Source organism: Chelonoidis abingdonii, chromosome 1 (assembly GCF_003597395.2).
Source record: "Chelonoidis abingdonii isolate Lonesome George chromosome 1, CheloAbing_2.0, whole genome shotgun sequence".
NCBI lineage: Eukaryota > Metazoa > Chordata > Testudines > Testudinidae > Chelonoidis > Chelonoidis abingdonii.
The window spans coordinates 327,782,615-327,804,009 of NC_133769.1; the positions used below are offsets into that span (position 1 = coordinate 327,782,615).

Below are 21,395 nucleotides of genomic sequence, written 5' to 3' on the forward strand. Positions count from 1 at the left end.
CTTAAGACAAGGGGGGCAATGGACCCTTCCTCGCCACCCCTCTGGGTGGCTTGCACCTCAAGAGACAGTAGGAGGAGAAGTCTCTGTGCTCAGAAAGCAGAGCCAATAAACACTGCTCTACAGCCAAAATGCTTCTGAAATAAATGTAGTCAAACTTTACTAATTCTGGGTCACTGAGAACGAAAATGATGCTTAAAATTGTTGATTGGCTCTAGTCTAGCTGTTGGGCTCCAGACTACAGCAGTGGAATCTCCTGGCAGGTGATGTTAGGGTTTCCATGTTCCGTGACCGTCAAAAGGATCTTGTCCCATTCTTCTTCATGGAAGGTGATCTTGTAGCCTGCAACAACATCGATGGTGGGATGGCAGCCCTCAACATCGTTCACGATCCAGATGAGTGGAGACTGTTCATTGATTCATCGAAGACGAGTCTTAAAGCTGTTTTGCTGCATAATGGCAATGTTTTGCCATCAATTCCAGTTGGTCATGCAGTCCATATGAAGGAAACCTATGACAACATGAAACAACTTTTGAGGTGCATAAACTATGACCAACATCAGTGACAGTTTTGTGGCGATTTGAAGGTTGTTGCTCTCTTGCTTGGTCTGCAGACTGGATACACAAAGTACTGCTGTTTTCTCTGCGAATGGGATAGTCGTGCAAGAGATTCCCACTACATCAAGAAAGATTGGCCACTCCGACAGTCATTGGAGCCTGGGAGGAAAAGTGTTCAGCATCCACCACTTGTTGAATCAAGGAAGATTTTGTTACCACCCTTACACATCAAGCTGGGTCTGATGAAGAACTTTGTCAAGGCCATTGACAAAACACAAGCAGCTTTCAAGTACCTCCGTGGAAAATTTCCAAGGTTAAGTGAAGCTAAGATAAAGGAAGGTGTCTTTGTTGGTCCTCAGATTCGTGAACTTCTTCGAGATGATGCATTTGACCATGCACTGCGTGGCAAGGAAAAGACGGCATGGAAAGCCTTCCAGTTAGTGGCAATAAATTTTCTCGGAAACAACAAGGCAGACAACTACAGGTTGTTGGTGGAAAACCTCCTCAAGGCATACAAAAGCCTTGGTTGCAACATGTCACTAAAGATACATTTTTTGCACTCTCATCTAGATTTTTTTCCACTAAACTGCGGAGCAGTGAGCGACGAGCACTGCGAGCGATTTCACCAGGACATTGCAACAATGGAGAAACGCTATCAGGGCAAATGGAGCCCATCAATGCTTGCAGACTATTGCTGGACAGTGACAAGAGATGCTCCATTTAATGAATACAAGAGACAAGCCAAGAAGCGCCGAGTAGACACTGAATAGGACTAAACTATGTACATAATAGTTTTTTGCCTTTTGTTTCATAATAAATTTTATTTATATAACCCTTTTGCTGATTTTTAAAGTGTTACATAAACAGGACAGGTGAAATATTATCATGTAAAGCAACCATAAACACATGAAAAGACCTAGGTTTACAATTTATGATTAAAACTCTACTATCTACACAATATACATAGACATAAAATGTAACAACTTAAATATCTTAGAAACAGTAGCCAATCAGTTGTTTTAATTGTCATATTTGAATTTAGCACATCAAAATACATAATAAATACCACATTTTATCTCTGAAGCAGACGACTTCTCAAAAATTGTAGACCAGTGTAATTGTATCTGGCCATTCTATAGGAGACCATATCAGTACTGCCAACTCAAAAGATCAAAAAACATGAGCTGAACCACCTCATGAGATCAAAACTCATGAATCAGATCCCAAAAAATCATTAGATTGGCTGCACAAATTATTTTGGGGAAGTTCTATTGTCTGTGTGATCATCTAGTCCAGAGGTCGGCAACCTCTGGCACGCGGCTCGCCAGGGTAAGCACCCTGGTGGGCTGGGCCAGTTTGCTTACCTGCCACATCTGCAGGTTTGGCTGATCGCAGCTCCCACTGGCCACGGTTCACCGTCCCAGGCCAATGAAGGTCGCAGGAAGCCACGGCCAGCACATCCGTTGCCCGCACCACTTCCTGCCGCCCCCATTGGCCTGGGACAGTGAACCACGGCCAGTGGGAGCCGCGGTCCACCGAACCTGCTGATGCCACATGTAAACAAACTGGCCTGTCCCATTCTGTTTGCTTTTTTGACTGCCACTGCACATTTAGTGGATGTTTTCAGAGAACTATCCACAATGATTCCAAGATCTTTTTCTTGAATGGTAACAGCTAATTTAGACTCAATCATTCTGTAGATATATTGTTGGAGTTATGTTTTCCAATGTACATTACTTTGCATTTATCAATATTGAATTTCATCTGCCATTTTGTTACCCAGTCACCCAGTTTTGTCAGGTCCCTCTGTAACTCCTTGCAATCTGTTTTGTACTTAAGTATCCTGAGTAATTTTGTATCATCTTCAGATTTTGCCACCTCATTATTTACCCCTTTTTCCAGATAATTTAGGAATATGTTAAATAGGACTGGTCCCAGTTCAGATCCCTGGGGGACACCACTGTTTACCTTTCTCCATTCTGAAAACTGACCATTTATTCCTTTGTTTCCTGTCTTTTAAGCAGTTACTGATCCATAAGAGAACCTTCCCTCTTATCCCAAGACAGCTTATTTTGCTTAAGAGCATTTGGTGAGGGACCTTGTCAAAGGCTTTCTCAAAATACACTAGATCCACTGAATTACCCTTCTCCATATGTTTGTTGAGCCCCTCAAAGAATTCTAGTAGCTTGGTGAGGCATGATTTCACTTTACAAAAGCCGTGTTGACTCTTCCCAACAAATCGCATTCATCTATGTATCTGATAATTCTGTTCTTTACTATAATTTCAACCAGTTTGCCTAGTACTGAAGTTAGTTTTACTGGCCTGTAATTGCCAGGATCATCTCTGGAGCCTTTTTGATAAATTGGTATAATGTTAGCTATCCTCCAATCATCTGGTATAGAAGCTGATTTAAGTGATAGTTTACGTGCCACAGTTCGTAGTTCTGCAATTTTATATTTTAGTTCTTTCAGAACTCTTGGGTGAATACCATCTGCTCCTGGTAAGAAACCTTTATAATGGAAAATATTAGATAATTTAAATATAGGAGTCACCACCACCATCACCTATAATATCATACTGCAAGCAGCAAAAACAATCACTGCAGGCTAGCAACTGACCAGCCCCAGTCTTATTAATCCTTCTTTATATGGAAGCTGCTCCATACCCTCAATCATTTTTGTTGTCCTTCTCTGTACTATTCCAAGTCTAAGATACCTTTTTGAGATGTGTTGACTAGAACTGCATGCAGTATTCCAGGTGTGGGTGTACTATGGATTTAGATAGTGGCATTATGCTATTTACTGTCTTATTGTAACTTGAAGTCTTTAAATCATGATTTGAGGTCTTCAGTAACTCAGCCAGAGTTAGGGGTCTATTTCAGGAGTCGAGGTGGGTGAGGTTCTGTGGCCTGCAATGTGTGGGAAGTCAGACTAAATGATCACAATGTTCCCTTCTGACCTCTGAGTCTATGAAGCTATTACCCCTTCATTCTCTAGAAAGCTTGAGTTTCGAGGCTGTTCTTTCTGGATATAACGCTGGTGTAGTTTGCAAACTTCAGAATGACTTTGTCTGGGAATATAATAATTTTGCCTCTGTTACTTTAGCTAAACCCGCTCCTGGTTTGAAAATAAAATCTAACATATAATTCTAGTGGATCAACAATCTGCTTAATGCTTAACTAGCAGAAAAGTAGCTTCTCAATTCAATATCTGCCCCAAAAAGCAGGATCTTTCCCCTGGCTATTAGCAGTTAAATTTGCTACCTGGTACTTGCCTTTTTAGCAGCATTTTTCCAGGTATGTACTTTCAGAACCATATTGCAGGATTGCAATTTAAATGTTGGGTGAAATCCTGACCCCACTGAAATCAATGAAAGTTTTACCATGGACTTCAATGACACTAGGATTTCAGAGGGTATGCAGAGGTCTTCCAGGGGATACATCAACTCCTCTAGATATTTGCCTAGTATTTGCCTAGTTTTACAACAGGCTACATAAAAAGCACTAGTGCAGTCAGTACAAAATAAAATTTCATACAGACAATGACTTGTTTGTACTGCTCTATATACTAAACACTGAAATGTAAGTACAATATTTATATTCCAATTGATTTATTTTATAATTGTATGGTAAAAACAAGAAAGGATGCCATTTTTCAGTAATAGTGTGCTGTGAATGCTTTTGTATTTTTATGTTTGGTTTTGTAAGCAAGTAGTTTTTAAGTGAGGTGAAACTTCGGGTATGCAAGACAAATCAAACTCCTGAAAGGGGTACATAGTCTAGAAAAGTTGAGAACCACTGATCTAAACTGTCTTTAACTATCTGCAATTTTGGTGGCTTCATCACCTGCCTTGATATTCTGTTTCACTGCTCAGTTATTCTTGCTGTGACTGCATTTTCCTAATATCTAGCCTAAATTTTTCCTTCTTTAACTTCAGACTCTTGCTTCAAGTCCAACCACCTTAAGAATGAATGTAAACAATATGGCAGAGGCTTTTTAAGTGTTTTGAAAGAACAGTCCTATGATGTTATTTTGGGATCCCATGCTTATTTATACAGTTGAGGACCAGCTTGAGGAGCTTATCAAAATCACACACAGATCACTCCTCTGAGTTAGTTCCTTATTCTTACTTCTCTTTTTCTTTTTTCTGTGAATGCTTAGGTCTTGGGTTATTATATTACACCTATAGGGCTAGAATGTGCTTTTTTTAAGCCATGGCCCTGCATGGGGCTAGTGCGGAGCCACACCACACTATCCAGAGCACAAAAGAGATTGTACCTCACAGCAAGCAGAATCTTTCTGGTGCTGCTCCTTGGGCACATGGAGACTATAATTTGCTCGATCCATTGGGATGTTAACCCTTAGTGCCGTTGCCAGACTCCACGGGCCACTGTGAGGTTGGGGAGGGGAAATCCAGGATCTTACCTCCTTCTTGTCATTCCCTGCCTCTTTTCCAGCATCCTGCTCCCCAGGAAAAGCAGAAGCAATGGTCCCTTTGCTCCCCAGAATCCAGGGAGCACAGGGACAGCTACTGGGAGTGTCTGTGTAAGTGGGGGAAGCTTCTTACTCTCCCTTCTGCCTTGGCATGGTTGCCCAGAGGTTGCTCACAAACTGCGACATAATGTTGCTTATGATCATTTTATCCTATCTTTAAGATTATAAGTAAAAATGTAAATCATAAAGAGTAAGGAAATTCCTCACTTTCTATGTAGGGCTAAGTATTGCCATGGCAAGTGCAGCAGGAATGAGAATTGCCGGGCAGGATTCTATGGGTGAGCTGGGAGTGGGATGAGGACATGTGTAGGGCTGCACTTTGCTGCAGGAGCAGGAGCACCCTCGGTTCCTGGGTGACAGATGAATCGTTTTGGTGACAACAGGCAAGTTGAAACATTAGCTGGCTGCTGAGAGATTCTGACCTGATGCTGCTGAGGCGTTCGCAGCATGACCCTTTGAGAGATTCTGATGCATAAGAGAACTAGAAGATGTGGCACATGGTTTGTAATGGGTTTTTTATTTTGCATTTATTTTTATTCTAAAGCACTCTCCAAGATCCATAGGAGGCAGTCAGACAGTCATCCAGTTTGCAAGTATAAACTCAGATTGTGCAAGTGCACGTATGTACATGGACTTTTGCCTCCTTTTTTGTAAAAATATCTCTCTCTATATGTTTTCTTGCATTCTATTTTCATTAAAATCATGTTTATCCCCATCCCCACGTAGAAACATGACTGTATCTGTTTTCCAATTTGGTTTTGCAGTTCTTGCTATTACAGCAATGACTTTCACTTCTGCAACAAGCCAACATATATCAGAGATTACGTGCATGTTAATCAACCAGCAGAGTAAAGATTCAAGAACGCTGGAGTCATCAGTGTTTCTGGAGGTAAGCTAACAGTGAATGAATAGCCAACTACAAAAAAAAAAAAAATTTGCCTCATCCAAGATTAGGAAAAATATTAGTAGAGAAGGAAGCTTTAAAATCCATGCTGAGTTTAATATTTTTGAACTACTAATAAGAGAAATATCTAAAACGGAACATTTGATCAATACTATGAGACTGTCTCACATAATTTGGCCTAAATTATTCACCTCTGAGTATATTTTGAAATGTATAAAGAAAAGGAAGTGTATGATTAGAAAGACAAATAATTTGGACATGGACTACGGCATCAAAGATGGATGTGTGGATCAAAAATAAATTTTCCCTTCCAGTGATGAGTTGTTGGAGGGCTTGAAGGTCAACAACAGACCCTGTGCAACTGAAACCTGCTATTTCTTTTAGAGTCTTAATTACAGAGACAATCCTATACAATCTTTTAATTCTTGTACAAATAAATGGATAGTTCTGCACACCCAGAAGTAAATTAAGAAGGTCCATGATTTTCCAGTGCTGGCTACCAAAAACGAAACACTCAAAATTGCAGCAACATGTTCTTCTGAATGCAAGAACATGAAGAATGTCCACCTCCTCTTGTCACAGAAAAATCAGATAGCACATATTTTTATGAAGATTACCAAGGGTTTCTATGGGATGGTAATCCCATTTCTGTAATTGTATGTTCTCATCTGTATAATAGTGCTTTCTACAGTATTCTACTGGTATTCATGTTCTGTTGCTTATGTCACATACTTTTCCGTATCAGTCAGCTAATTGTTAATGTGATAATCCGATTTAGTAAATTCAAGTTTTGTAGGGCTAGACTGTGCCATTTTATTTTGCTGAGCAGAATAAGGGGATTTCTCTAGCTACTCCCCATTGGCAGATGGGCAGGGAAGTGGAAGAGATGGGCAGGCATTTGGATGGAAACTTGGCTTTTCCCCCTGTTCCCCTCCATCCCTCACTGGGAAGAGTAACTGGCCAGGCACAATGGAAGGAAATAACATCCACTCTTTCATGTGCTGCAGTGAGTTATTTACTTTCACACACACCCACACCCCACCCCAAGCCAAGCAGAAAGAAATCTTGGGGCTGCTCTTAGAATGGAGTAGTTACATGCCACCCTTTTACTCAGGCTGAGCCTAAAGGCTCAACTATTCTTCACTGGCTTTCAGAACCAGTATAGAATATTTATTTTTCCATTTGAGGTTCTCCTTTAGCCAGTATTTAATTTGTGCCAGGGCTTGCCAGGGCTAAGTCCTGGCACCTCTAGGCTTGGCTGTTCATAGCCCTGGCACCTCTGGGCTTGCTGCATCAGTTATGAATGTAAAAAAATTGCTTGAGCCCTGACACCTAATTGCTTAAGCCTCAGCACCTCTTTCATTATAAATTAAGCACTGCCTTTACTGATAGACAAAAGTGAATAAATGCATGAGAAGGAAGGTCATGGTGTATATAGTCTGTTCCTTAGTACAGTACAAAGCGTGGAACAGAACTCCAGCAATATACAGAATGACGCACAGCATGGTGCTAAGAGTTTTCCTTACCTTGGGTTTGCAGTAGAGGCCTGAAGGAAAAGGATGGTCATGCAGTTCTTTTATCCATGGAAATATCTAAAGGTAGGTGAAATCTGGAGTGAAAGCCTGAGTGATGTGTGATCTTAGGCCTGGGCTGCACTACAAAGTTAGGTCAAAGTAAGACCCTTGTGTTGACCTAGTTGTTGTGCATGTGTCTACACTTTATCTCCCACCGATATAAGCGCCACATTACAGCAATGCAGTAACAACACCTTCCCCAGAAGCACTGAGCCATGGTTGATGTACTGAGGATGGTGTAGCACGAATGTAGACACTGTGTTACCTATGTGGATCCTAACAGTCCCCGGTAGTTTTTCCACACTGCCCAACACTGACCACTCCGGTCATGATTGTGAACTTTACTGTCCCGGGGTCACAGAGACCATAAGGCCCCCTGCCTTTAAAACCCTGTGAATTTTTTAAATGTTTTCTCCTGATTCTCCAGCACGGTGAGCACACCTAGTAGCTCTCCATTGTTGTGTGAGACTGCCCGGCTGGCCATGCTGGCTACACGTGTCAGACGTGCTCCTGCCTAGAGTAGACAGGAGATATTGGATCTCCCAGGCCTGTGGGGAAAAGAGGCTGTGCAAACACTGGGACATGTATGAGCAGATTGCATGGGGGATGCTGAAGAACAGGTATGACAGGGATCAGCAGCAGTGCCACTTGAAAGCCAAGGAACTGTGTCAGGCATATCAGAAGTCCAGGGAGACCAACAGTCAATCTAGTGCCAAGTCACAGATCTACCACTTTTACAAAGAGCTGCATGCTATGCTTGGCGGAGACCCCACTACGGCCCCACACACCACCATGAATACCTCCAAGAAGTCCAAGTCACAGGCCCCTGGCATGAACAGTGAGGAAAGGAGGAGGTGGAGGAGGAAGAGGAGGATGGGGGATGTGCAACCGGGGAGTTCAGCTATGCTGAGTGCCAGGACCTGTTTGAGACTCTACCGCAATCCATTCAGTCCTAGAAGTCGAGCTTGGGCGAGCCTGATGCAGGGGCAGATCCTCGGGTAGGTGTGTACATTTATTTCCCATTACAGTGATGGTACCCAGAACTTAACAGGACATAGCTATCGACTTTTTGTGAATTTACTTGTACTAGAAAAGGTAGCGGTACAACTGAGAGAGACAGCACATGACTCTTGCATTTGGGGAGGCTGGGCACAAGTGCCAGAAGCTCCCTAGAAGTGGGAGGGGCCGCTGGCACCTGAACTGTAGCCCCACTCACTGCTCCGCCCCGAGCGGTGACCACACTCCACCCCCGCTTTGCTCTGATGCCCTGCTCGGCCTCTTCCCCAAAGTCCCTACCCCTGCTCTGCCTCTTCCTGCCCCCGTTCCACCTCTTCCCTCAGGGCCCGGCCCCCACTCTGCCTCTTCTCCAAAGTTCCCTTTCCCCTGCCTGCTGCTTGCTCCTCTCCAGCCCCTCCCCGAGTTCCCTGCCGCTTTCTCCTTTCTGCCCTCTCTATCTGTTTTTTATTCCCCTCCAGAGTTAACCAAAGGGGTGGTGTACGTGCATGTGGAGCAGTTTGTTTAGGTACCGAGAGATGGCCCTTGTATTCTCCTGAGAGATCTCGATTAAACTTTCATGGAGGTATTCTCAGTCCTCTACCAAAGGTTTCTAGGGATGGCAGCCTTATTTCTTCCTCCCCAATAAGACGCTTTCCAACACCAGTCAGCGATAACTTCAGCAGGCACCATTGCAATACACAGGCTAGCAGAAAATGGGCAGCAAATGCTCTCTGTGCCTTTGTTACCCTCTGGGATGAGATATCAGTTAAAATCACCACCGCCTGTGGAAAATGGCGGCAGTATTCAGTGCCAGTGCCCTATACTCATAGTTTCATGGAACCAAGCAATTCCTTCTTCATTTCCCTCACCCTTGGTGGACCCTTGTGCTGTGCAAAAGCAATCCCAAGCAGAAGTGTTAATAAGCCTGTCTTGTTTAAAGCTTTCGGGGAGCAAGGGAAGGGAGTTCTGAATCTTAAATTTCACTTTACATTGTGACTGTACTGACTGTGTTACCTCTTTTATCTGCAGCTCCTGCCATTGCCATTGTGGCTTTGAGGAATTCCCCCCACACACCTGCAGAATGATTGAGCCAGATAAGGAGAAAGAAGAGGACATGGGATGACATGTTCAGTGATGTCCTGCAAGCCAGTGCTGCATCAGGCTATGAGCAAAAGGCCTGGAGGGTGAACATGACAGACATGCTGAGGAAGGAAAATGTGGACAGGAGAAAGGCCCAGGAGTCCCAGCAGGAAAAGGAGAGGGAGATGCACGAGGATATAATGGGGCTTCTCCAGCAGCAAAGGCAGATGCTGCAGACTTTTGTGTTCAAAAGAAGTTCAAAAATCACAGGCTCAACTCCCTTTGCAGCCCATGAAAAACTCCATTACAGCACCTCCCTACAGCCCCTTCCACATTCCATGTAGCTTCACAGACTGCTGCCCTATCCATACCACTTCATCTAGCGGGGCATGAAGGACAACGACCGCTTCACATACACTGACCTGTGAAAGCCACAGTTGCTGTATGTGTTGGTAAAATGGACATGAATGTTCATTCCCTTGTTAAGCTCTGTTACTTTATTTTATTAAGTTTTTAATGTATTTGCTTTTACATTGCACAGATTTTTCTTTTCCCTGGTTTTGTTACTGAATAAAATTCTATTATCTGGAAAATAATTCATCCTTATTAGTGCTCAACATATGCTGCAGAGCACCCAGCAGTTTTGAAAGCACCCACTTCCTTGTTACTGTACAGTGTGACCCGACTCATAGGATCAGTAATAAACACAGTGTACTAATCAGTATACTGTCAAATTAATAGGTGCATTGTCAGTGTTATATTCACAGATGTACATCAAGCACCACACAATTCCTAACAGGCCCCAGAACATAAGGGCCAGGTAGAGCACAGTACACCAAAATGTATTACTGTGGCTCACTGTTAAAGTGCTCTTTCAAAGCCACCCTGATCTATATAGCTCCATGTTGAGCTTTTCTAATAGCCCTCATGGCTGTTCCGCCTCTGCCCTCAACTCTGAGGGCAACTTTTCCTCTTTTGCTTCATAAATATTATGCAAGTCACATCAGGCAGCTATAATCATTGGGATGTTTCTTTCACTGAGATCCAATCTTGTAAGTAAACAACATTAGTGTCCCTTCAGTCTACCAAAAGCTCATTCAATTGTCATTCTGCACCTGCTGAGCTGGTAGTTGAATTGTTCTTTGGTGCTGTCAATGTGGCCATTGTACGTCTTCATGAACCAGAAGACAGAGGTGCAGGCTGGATCCCGCAGGATCACTATTTGCATTTCAATATTGCCAGTGGTAATCTGTTGGTTGGAAAAGAAAGTCCCTGCCTGTAGCTTCCTAAATAGTCCTGTGTTCTTAAAGATGCAAGCATCATGCACCTTCTCTGACCAACCAACACGGATGTCAGTGAAGCATCCTTGGTGATCCACCAGTGCTTACATAGACATAGAAAAGTAGCCCTTTCTGCTGAAGTATTCTGTGGCAAGGTGGTCTGGTGCCAAAAATACATGTCAAATACATGGAAACCCCATTACTACAAATCCATCCACTACGTTTTGAACATTGCCAAGAGTCACAGTCCTGCATAGCAGAAGAAGATTGAATGACCCTCCACACTTGCATGACAATGCCCCCCATAGTGGATTTTCTAACTCAAAATGATTTTCCACTGACCAGTAGCAATCTGGCACTGCAAGTTTCCACAGTGTGATTACCACTCGCGTCTCTACTGCCAGTGCAGCTCTCATTCAGGTGTTCCTGCGCTGGAAGGCTGGGGCAAGCTTGGCACACAGATCCAGGAATGTAGCCTTGCACATCCGCAAGTTCTGCAGCCATTGCTCATTAACCAAAACCTGCATCATGATGCGATCCCACCAGTCAGTGCTCATTTCTTGGTCCCAGAAGCCAAGATTCCACAATCTGCAGCTGCTCCACGGACACCACCAATAACCTTGAATTGGCTCTCGCTCTCTGGCCTCCAAGAAATCATCATGTTCCATGCTGATTCAGTTCTTCTTACGGCTCTGCAAATACTGAAGGATCATGCATCTTGTGCTTGCAGTGCTTATGACAGTACTGCAGAGCTGTGCAGGCTCCATGCTTCCATCAGAGATGAAGAACAATGAGGAGGCCCATGCAGGTTCATTGGACTTGTAAAAAAAAACACACAAAATATGGAATATAGATGACATTATGGGATGCAGACAGTTGCATGCTGGAAATTTGACCCTTTGCTCCCAGTCAGCCTTGCACAGCTCATTTCTGCTCTACCGTGCAGTGCCAAAACATCCCAAAAGAGTGTACTAGATGGTGGCGGTTTGCCCACTGGGATACCTGCCCATGGTGCACTGCACTGTCCATCCACACAAGCACTCCTGGGGAATATGCTCAGCACTTATGCAAAGATCCAAGTGTTTTGCACACACACGTGATAAGCTCTGGCAGCTGTATGCCAATGTGACTTGCATCAACCAAAGCTTGTGGTGTAGACATAGCCTTAATCATTAGGAGAAAGTAGCACATTACTGACTGAACTGCTACTAACTATGCTGTCAGCCCAGAAAGCAAAACTTGTGAGTATAGCACAAATCTTCCTGCATTTGTTCATTCAGTAGAATTAAACATATTTGATGAGCTAAACTGAAGAGGGAAATAAAAGTGAAAGTATAGTATTAAGATTAGTTTTGTTTACAATTACTATGCATATATATGTGTTATCAATAGACATAGGCATATTTTAATAGAGTGAAGTGTTTTAATAGGTGAGCTTCCTTTTTAAATGTTTAAATCTGAAAAATCGAGTTACCACCATAAGACATAGCAATCTGTTTTATTGCAATGCAGATGCCTAGTATTTCAGAAGATCTTGGTTGTGATTTGAGTTCTCAAAGCACAGAGAATGTCTATGAAACAGCAAAAAGTGTGGAAGTTGACGTGTTTGGAGACATTGAATTAAAAGTGATCATGAATATTTCAGAGACCATTTCATGCCTTTGGGTCTTCAGAGAGAACCAAGCTGGCTGCAAACCCTCACTGGACTCAGAAAACGGGTAGGTAAAGGGCTGTACTGAATCAAAAAACCTAAATGGGATACTTTCATTATAGAATGCAAATTGGATATTTTTTCCATATGAGAAAGCTTATTTATTATTTCTTTTCACATTACTTGTTATATTCCTAAACCTATCTAACTTAATTATTATCATCACTAAACTGCATATTGCTAATTGCTGTTTATACAAATATGCACTAGGAAAGCAATAAACACTGGCTTTATAGTTTACAATATAGTGATTCTTTGCATTTGTATAGCATGTTATATCTGAGGATCGCAACAGACTTTACAAACATTCATCAATTCAAGCGTCACATGCTTAGGTCAAGGAAACCACGGCACAAAAAGATTAATGCAATGCCTTGTCCAAGGTTACACTGCAGATCAGTATCAGAGCCTACAATACTACCCTAATTCTCTTGACTGTGTTCTAGCCACAAGTCCATACTTCCACCCAGAGAGCTGAGAATAGCTGGGGTAGGACCAGAGGCCTAGTGTAGATGATTCCCTTGCAGGGTGAAACCCATGGGATGGCCTCTTGGTGAGGAAATCTCCATGGCAATCCTGTTGCATGGGCCCCAATTCAGGAAAGTATTTGAGCACATACTAGTCTATCCCTATTCAGGACAGTACTTAAGCAGAACTTTGAATTGCACTTGGAACGAGTGCTTAAGTGTTGTCCTGAATAGGGATGATTGCATGAATCAGGGCCATTGTCTATGAAAGTACTTTGGAGACTGAATGTACTGCATGTGTGTTAAGTACCACTAGCCTAGAATTCTGTTTGCATGGGTTAAGTGTAATGACAGTGTATTCTTCAGCCCACTACCCTCTGTCTCAGGGGTTCTCAACCTTTTACGTTCTGAGCCTCCTCCCTCCACCCCCAACTTGCTATATAAACTCCACGGCCACCTGTGCCTGCATATAAAAACCAGGGCCTGCTTTAGGGGGTAGAAAGCCGGGCAACTGCATGGGGCCCCATTCCCCAGCCCTCCTGCCCACCCCGAATCTAAGCTGCTCAGGCTTCGGCTTTAGCCCCAGGTGGCAGGGCTTAGGGCAGCATGGCTTTGGCTTTCTGCTCTGGACCCCAGTGGCTCTAATACCAGCCCCGCTTGGTGGGCCCCCTTAAACTTGCTCACGTGGTCCCCCAGGGGGCCTCAAACCACTGGCTCAGAACTGCTGCTCTATCTGACATGAATGTTCTCTAATGTATTTTCTGTTTTACAGATATGTTGTTTCACTGGCCTTTTCAAAAATAAAAGAAACTCAAGCTGGAAAATACACCCTTGCAGTTCAAAGTGAAAACCGTAACTACACAATAATGTTTACAGTTCTCGTAAAGAGTAAGTATGTGTCAAAGCAAGGGAATCAGTCTGTCCATAGCTTGTGAAGGGGGAGGCTGAAGCCTGTACATGACCAAACCCTTTCTAAGCAGTGAAACTCTGTCAATTCCACACTCCATGAGACTTCTCCCTTCCTCAATTGTCTCTCCTCCCTCTCTTTCAGTTCTTGTATTGTGGGCTATTTTTCTTGTCACTTATTTCATGTATGACTGCCTCATTTCCTTTGGTTCATTGTGAAGGTTAAAAAGGTTCTGAGTCACTACGTGTTGGTAAAGATAATATGAAAAAGATTGTTTGTTTTTAAATGGGGCTTGTGCTCACTACGTGTTGGTAAAGATAATATGAAAAAGATTGTTTGTTTTTAAATGGGGCTTGTGCTCATTTCTCATTCTCATTCTTTGTAATGTATTACGTGCGCGCACACACACACACACACACACGGACATGCACACACACACACACGGACATGCACACGCACAAACCCAAAACAAACTATAGTAAAAGAACATTATTAAGATTGCAAAATCAGGCACTCAAAAGTTAGGAAATGCCAGTTTGAAAGTTATCTGTATAACCTTAATTTGCCACCCTTGTGCAAATGCATTACGGTACAGTATTTGCTATCTTCATTGTAAAAGTGGTCCCATGCTTTATTTATACTATTCAAATGCTGTTCTGAATCTAGAATTACTAATTTCCTCATGGGCTTTTCTGTCTTGCTCATCACTATAGTATCTGAGAGAGTAACAAATGTTAATTTATTTTCACAACACCCCAGTGAAGTGGGGGAGCATTATCCCCATTTCACAGGTGGGGAATGGAGGCACAGAAAGATCAAGATCAAAAGCATCCACTAATTTTGGGTTCCTAATTTAAGAAACCTACAACCTGATTTTTCAGTTCTTAACATTACATAGTACTTTACATGTTCAAAACACAACTCCCACTGATTTCACTTGTAGCTGTGAGTGCTCCACACTTTGCAAGATCTCAGGCTGGGCACCCAGAAACACACAATTAGTGACCACCTGTGAAAAGTTTGGTTTAAGTGACTTGCCCTAGTCTCACCAGGCTCCTTGTCTCAATCTCCCTACTCCCTTGGTGAACTCTTGATCCGCTTTATATTCAGATTAGATTCTTTCCTCCTCTGTGCTTCCTGGGTGCCAGCAGAGGGATCACTGAGAGAACCAAAGAGACAGGTTCCCTAGTCTCATTTTCAGTACCCTGAGCACCTGGCAGGAGCCATTACAGGAAAGGAATGGCTTCACCCCTGTAACCCTGGCTTGCATCATGCTCAGTCACTCTGTGAGAGTGGTCCATGTGTACTCACAAGGAACTGTGAGAGACTGAAGCGTGCTCAGTGAAGATAGAATCTCCGGAGATTTTAACGGTAAACTCTAGTCTCCACTGAGCTTGTGGGAACTGAGATTTTTCATAGGGTTATGACTTGTCCAAATGTGGGTAGATTTTCACAGGAGTAGCAAAAGGCACATCCCTGGCAAACTTGCCAAATTTCAAGTCCAGGCTTCCAAGCATCAGGGCACTAGAGCTTTTCAAAAAAAAGTTACTTTTTTTTTTTAAATGGACAGAACAGTGTATATTTCCCTAGCCTCGTTCTTAGAAATGACTGAACTGTTGGGGATTAAATTAAAACATCAGCCTGCAGCAGAATTGTCCCATTGGCATAAAAAACTCTCCTGTCAACATAGCCCTGTGTGCACTAGCACTTATGTCTGTGTAACTTATGTTGCTCAGAAGGGTGGAATAGTCACACCCCTGAGGCCACGTCTACACTACGGGATAATATCGAATTAGCTAAAATCGGTTTTATAAAACTGATATTATAAATTCGATTTCATGCGGCCAACTAGGCACAGTAATTCGGCGTTGTACGTCCATGCTCCGAGGCTAACATCGATTTCTGAAGCATTGCATTGTGGGTAGCTCTTCCGTAGCTGTCCCATAGTTCCCGCAGTCTCCCCCGCCCCTTGGAAATTCTGGTGTTGAATCATTTTTGTCGCGGTGTTACGCTGGGTAAATGTCATCAGTCATTCCTTCCTCCAGGAAAACTACATCAGCTGACAATCCTTTTCGTGTCCGTTTTTCCTGAAATTGCCTGGCAGACGCCATAGCACGGCAACCATGAGCCCGTTCAGTGATCTTTTTTTTTTTCCGGCACCGTATGTGTACTGGATGCCGCGGGGAGAGAGGCGATACTCCAACGCGGCTAGCACAGCAGCATTCACTGCTTGCAATGATAGCAAGAGATGTTACCTTTGTCGTTCTGTACCGTCTACTGCCATAAGAAAACCTGGACAATTGAGATGAACGTTCTCTCTCCCTCTGTAACTGTCCGCGTGCTATCATGAGTGCCCCGCTGAAATCTGCCGGGGCGCAACACAAAAGCAAAACTGTTAGGAATGATCACTGACGCGTCAATCTGCCTCCTTCATGGTTTTTCTAAATAACTACGAGTCAGTCTGCCTAGAATAAGGGCAAGATGTATTAGAGGACCAGTGTATTCAGACGCACAGCTGCACACGGGAACAGTATTTCACAGGGGTGCCCCTCAACAACCCCATCCCGATTGCCTTACCCTCCCTCCCCAACTTTCCTTGCGGCTACTCATGGCAGTGTCCCCTCCCATTGTGTCCATGAGTTATAAGAATGCAGAATAAGGAAACAGAGACTAGTTAATGAGATAAAATGAGGGGGAGGCACCTCCCGGAGACCTATATCAGTCCGGCAGTAGGAAATTTTTATCGACCAAGATGAGGGAAGGGTGCTGTATGTAAGCCTCAGTTCCCGTCAGTTGCGTATTGTAATTGGAAATAGTATACCCAGCCATTCTTGTACCGATCTACTCTAGGGAGAGTAACTGTGTGAAAGGTCTATTACCAATTTTTTACCCCAGTGCCCCAAATCATCTCCCCGTCTGTCTTCTAACCACAGAGAGAGACTTATACCACATTTGGAAACCACCTTGGCAACTTTACTTTCCTGTCTAGCAAGAGAGGAGCAGGACTCGAAAGATGTGGAGACTCCTAAGTTTATTCATCTGGCCCAGATCACCTTTTCTCAGGGCCAGCCATGGCACACTCCACGTGCTGGGAATGCGATGGACGGATTCACCTTCAGTCAAAGTGTAATTAGGGTGAATTACCAGCGTGTGATCGTGAAGTTGAGCGTTGAGGCAGTGCGTTGTCTAGATGAAGGAGACGCGATTATCCGGTCTTTGGGAGGGTTCTGCAACAGCAAATCTAAGAGCCCTTTTTAAACGTCAGATTATTATCTAATCGTCTGTATCCTAAAATAAGGCATCTTTCTCAAAGTTGCAATGGGAACACCACCACAAACAATAAGGTATAAGTGAGTATTAAGGGAGAGAAACAAAGAGCTCCACTAAATATGAGTTTGTTAATTGCTTATTTTCCTATATCTCTAGCGACGCGGGCTAGGAGTGAGGTTTCAGGGGAGACCTAGGGGCACAGGAGCCACATTATTTGCGGGACCACTTGGCCACATCTCCATAAATAGAATTATCTCAATAAGCTAGTACTCTCTCTCACGACGTGAGACGGCGCACCTGCGTGCTCAGCCCAATTAGCAAGGCATCGACCTATGTCTTCACGAGCACCGCGCATGCGCACGTAGCGCTGGAGGGATATAAGGATTGAAGCACCTCTCTCAGTAACATCCCTGCGAATCACCATCTGAGGCGACCCAATGTTTTTGAGGTAACTCAAGGCCTATCTTTACAATGGTCACTGTGCTAGCTCACTTGATCTCACAGCACTCAGCAGCGTCTAGTCGTATATACAGGCGAGTACAGGCTCAATAATAAACTTATGGTTATACAGAAATATTTGTCTTCCGTCAAGAATATCTCTTTTCGTGTGTTTCTTGTTAGGAGATGCGGGAGAAACGTTACGTGGGACTAACCAGATTTTGTCTCTCATAACAAAGCGATCAATCAGAGTATATAAAACACGTCGTCTGAGAGTGGGACCTCGAGAAGCTGCTCTTTTTGGATTGGCGCAAGTATCTAAAGGGAGCTTCTGATACCCCGTGTTTTTTGTTAGAAAATATAGCATCACACAAGCTGGCAACTGAGAGACAATTTGATAAGTTCGCAAAAGGTTCGTGCGCGGAGAGAGAGCTTTGATTATATTCGGTGTGGTGGTCTCTCAGTATTGACGCCGTGTGAGGTCACCAGGATATTTGCGCTAGCATTGTCGGCTTTTCTCCAGGAGTCTCAAGTCTCTTGAATGACGAAACATGCTGAGTAAAAGGTATCTGCTCTCAATAGAACATACAGGAAAATACGTGTGTTCGGATCACCCATTCATACTTTGTGACCCATAATCGGCGCTTGAGCCAGCACTCTCATCGATGAGTTTTTCACAGCGGTGATTTCTTTGACGGGTCTACTTCCCTTCTCTCGGCACGTGGCTTTTCACTTGAGGGATTCATATCCATGTGCGTGCACAACTATCAGAGCAATTATAAGGGTTCATTTACGGTTAGAACATAACAGTAAATCAGCATACTGGGTCAAATCCAAAAGGTCACATCTAGTCACAACGCTACTCTCGCTCTGACCGACAATGGCTACGCAAGTGCCCAAGGTTGTCTCCTCGAGAGGGAGTGATCGCCGAAGGGGTATATAGATACTATGGGTGGTAGAGAGCCCCTGCCATCCATCTCCACCCTCCGACAAACAGAGGCTAGGCACCATTCTGGCTTAATAACATACCTGGCTAATAGCCATTAATGCGACTTAACTGCCATGCATTTATCTGTTTTTCTAAGAGACGTGAGCTTGGGGTCCCTCACAAAACTGGTGACAGTTACTGTGGATTTGGGTGAGCGTTTGTATAGCTCTATGTACGGTCATATGTCTGCGCCGACAATATAGGGGGAGCAGTTTGAGCCTCGTTCCGAGAATCTGGGATGAGCCTATTTGGTGAAATTTACTGCACCATAGTTGTGAGAGATAGCGATCATGCATGTATGAACACAGAATGCTAAAATTAAATAACCCAGGGCTTCTCAACGGGGGTCGGGACCGCTGCAAGGGAAGTCCACAAGGTTATTACTGGGGTTGTGACCTGTTCAGCCTCCACCTCTTAAACGCCACTTTTGCCTCCAGCATTTAATAATAGTGTTTAAATATATAAAAAAGTGTTTCAATATATGGGGGAGGCGGTTCACACTCAGAGGTTTTGCTATGTGAAAGGGGTCACCAGAACAAAAAAGTTTGAGACATTGAACTAACCTCTGAGCCTCAGGGAATGCGACGGAGGGGGGATGGGGGTGTCTCCCTTGGTAGGTCATTGGAAAGAGGTAGGTGGTGGTAAGGATATTGCTTCTCTCATGTGATCGCCTCCCCAGTGGCTAAATTTTAAATGAAGCTAATCTCTCCCTGACATGAATCTCCCTATGGCACTGAAAATTGAATCATAGACCTATAATTTGGCATTTGGAGAAAGTAAAACGGATGTAAGACCCTAATGGAAAAGCCTTAACAGCTTGGCTCTTCTGGCAGCCTCAAACTGCTTGGAATAGCTTTAGAGTAAGGGAAGGCTGTGCCTCCCAAGCGGCCTACCTGCCCCTATCTGACCCCCCTATTCCTGCCCCCCAACTGCCCACCCCGCTTAAAATCCTCGACCCATTCTGTTCCTGCAACCCTGTCATCGCCGGACTCAGTGCATCGTATCCAGCAGTGTTCCCTGAACAAACGGGTGCAGTGGTGGCTCCCGCAGAGCTTCCTGAGCTCCGCCCTGCTCAAGAGCCACGTGTTAAGCGGAGAGGCTGGGCGCTCAGGAGTCCTGCCATGAGCCACAGGGCACTGCTATTCAGAGACGCTGCTGGATGCTGCTGAGGCTCGGGTGAGGGGCAGAGGCTGGGTTGGGCTGCGGCGGGAGCCTCGCCGTTTCTCTTGTGGGGGCCCCTGCGGGAGCCCGGGGTCTGGGCAATTGCCGCCACTTTCCTGCCCCTCTGAGCGGCCCTGGTTCATAGTCTAAACAAGAAAAATCCACAAGCATGAAAGTATTGTTAAGGGCCAGGGAAAAATGCAGGGTGCAGGGAAATGCAGCAGGCATCCCCTTTCCCAAACCTAGCTATTTTTTAAGGTCAGATGCTAAAATACTCAGGTTGAATTTATATTTCTTTTTGCTCTCTTAGTACTTGAAAGATAAGTCATTCATTTGTTTCATTTGTATAAGGAGCAAATTGCTTTCTTTTTCCTGTCATTCTCCAATTGATCTACCTCCTGGAGAGAATGAATACAAACAACCCTAACGTTTCTTTCTGTAAAGGAAATGGAGAGAGTTGATAAAGAGAATTTTTTTTCCAGAGTGGGATGTTGGAAGGATTTGACATTCAAATCCAAATGGTAATAGCTGGACCTTTTCCCAACTCTAGGATTTGTACACCCAAAACTTTGTGTAGTGAGGGTTGCAAGGAAAGTGCATACAAAGTTTCCCAAAGATCATAATATGCAATTCTGATATCTGATTTGTATAAATGGGTTGAACCAAGCTCCAGATCTGAACTCTTCTTCTCAAGACTTTGTGGTTTTTCAGAATCTGCTCTGAATTTTGCTCTTGGGCCGCATCGCTGTTTCTGGTTTTGGTCATTATGCCCTGGTTTCTATTAGGCCAAGGTATTTCAACTTTGGCCTAAAATCATAAAAAGCAGGAAGCTTTGAAAATTTATGAAGGAAACACAAGAGCCCGCTATCTAGCAGCTGAACAATTACCACCCGCATTAATCTCCTATTAAGTGGCTACACAAATTACAGTGTACAACAGCTTCTGAAAATTACTTGTGACATCCTGCATGATACCACATTTCCTGTTTGCCCAGTGGGACTCCTGTCAGCAACGGGTGGCGATGCAGTCTCCATCCAAAGAGCTCCAGCATGGACCGTACGGATATCTAATCTGATCGCTGATGGGAGACAAATCTCTTGTTTTATCAGGCTCCATACAGAACACGAAATGCCAAGTTTGAAAAAAATCTCCAGGATACAACAGGTGCTGACAAGTGTAACGGGAGCCAGAGACTCAAATTGTCGCTCAAGGAATGGAGAGTTGTACTAGGCTCCAGCTATCCAAGTCCACACTAGTCTCTGAAAGTATTTGCATTCTTGCTGACTCCCAGTGTCTGTAGGTCAAACACGAGTGTCTGGCGTGGTTTCAGGTAGCTCCTCAGTTTTTCCCCCCACCACAACACGTGAAAAAAAAGAAAGAAATCATTTCTTGACTTCTTCAATGTCACCCTATGTGATGAATGCTGCTGTAGACGTATGCTGCCGCGTTAAGTTTCAATATCCGCTCTCTCCCCTCCCAGTGTAGATGGTCATATGACTGTATCTCATCCCATCAGCCCGTGATTGCTGCTGGGCTGCCTCAGGGAGGCGCCCGGTGTCACCTGGTTAATT

At 43.9% G+C, this 21,395-nt stretch overlaps 1 protein-coding gene across 1 annotated transcript in view; it reads left to right on the plus strand.

Annotated features, from left to right (window-relative positions):
- FLT3 (fms related receptor tyrosine kinase 3) overlaps nucleotides 1–21,395 on the plus strand; it is a 77,817-nt gene that overhangs the window by 12,561 nt on the left and 43,861 nt on the right. The window contains exons 2-4 of the mRNA XM_032765315.2: nucleotides 5,813–5,937; nucleotides 12,395–12,600; nucleotides 13,833–13,948. Coding sequence (XP_032621206.1) covers nucleotides 5,813–5,937; nucleotides 12,395–12,600; nucleotides 13,833–13,948 — 447 coding nt within the window. The remainder of the gene's footprint in view (nucleotides 1–5,812; nucleotides 5,938–12,394; nucleotides 12,601–13,832; nucleotides 13,949–21,395) is intronic.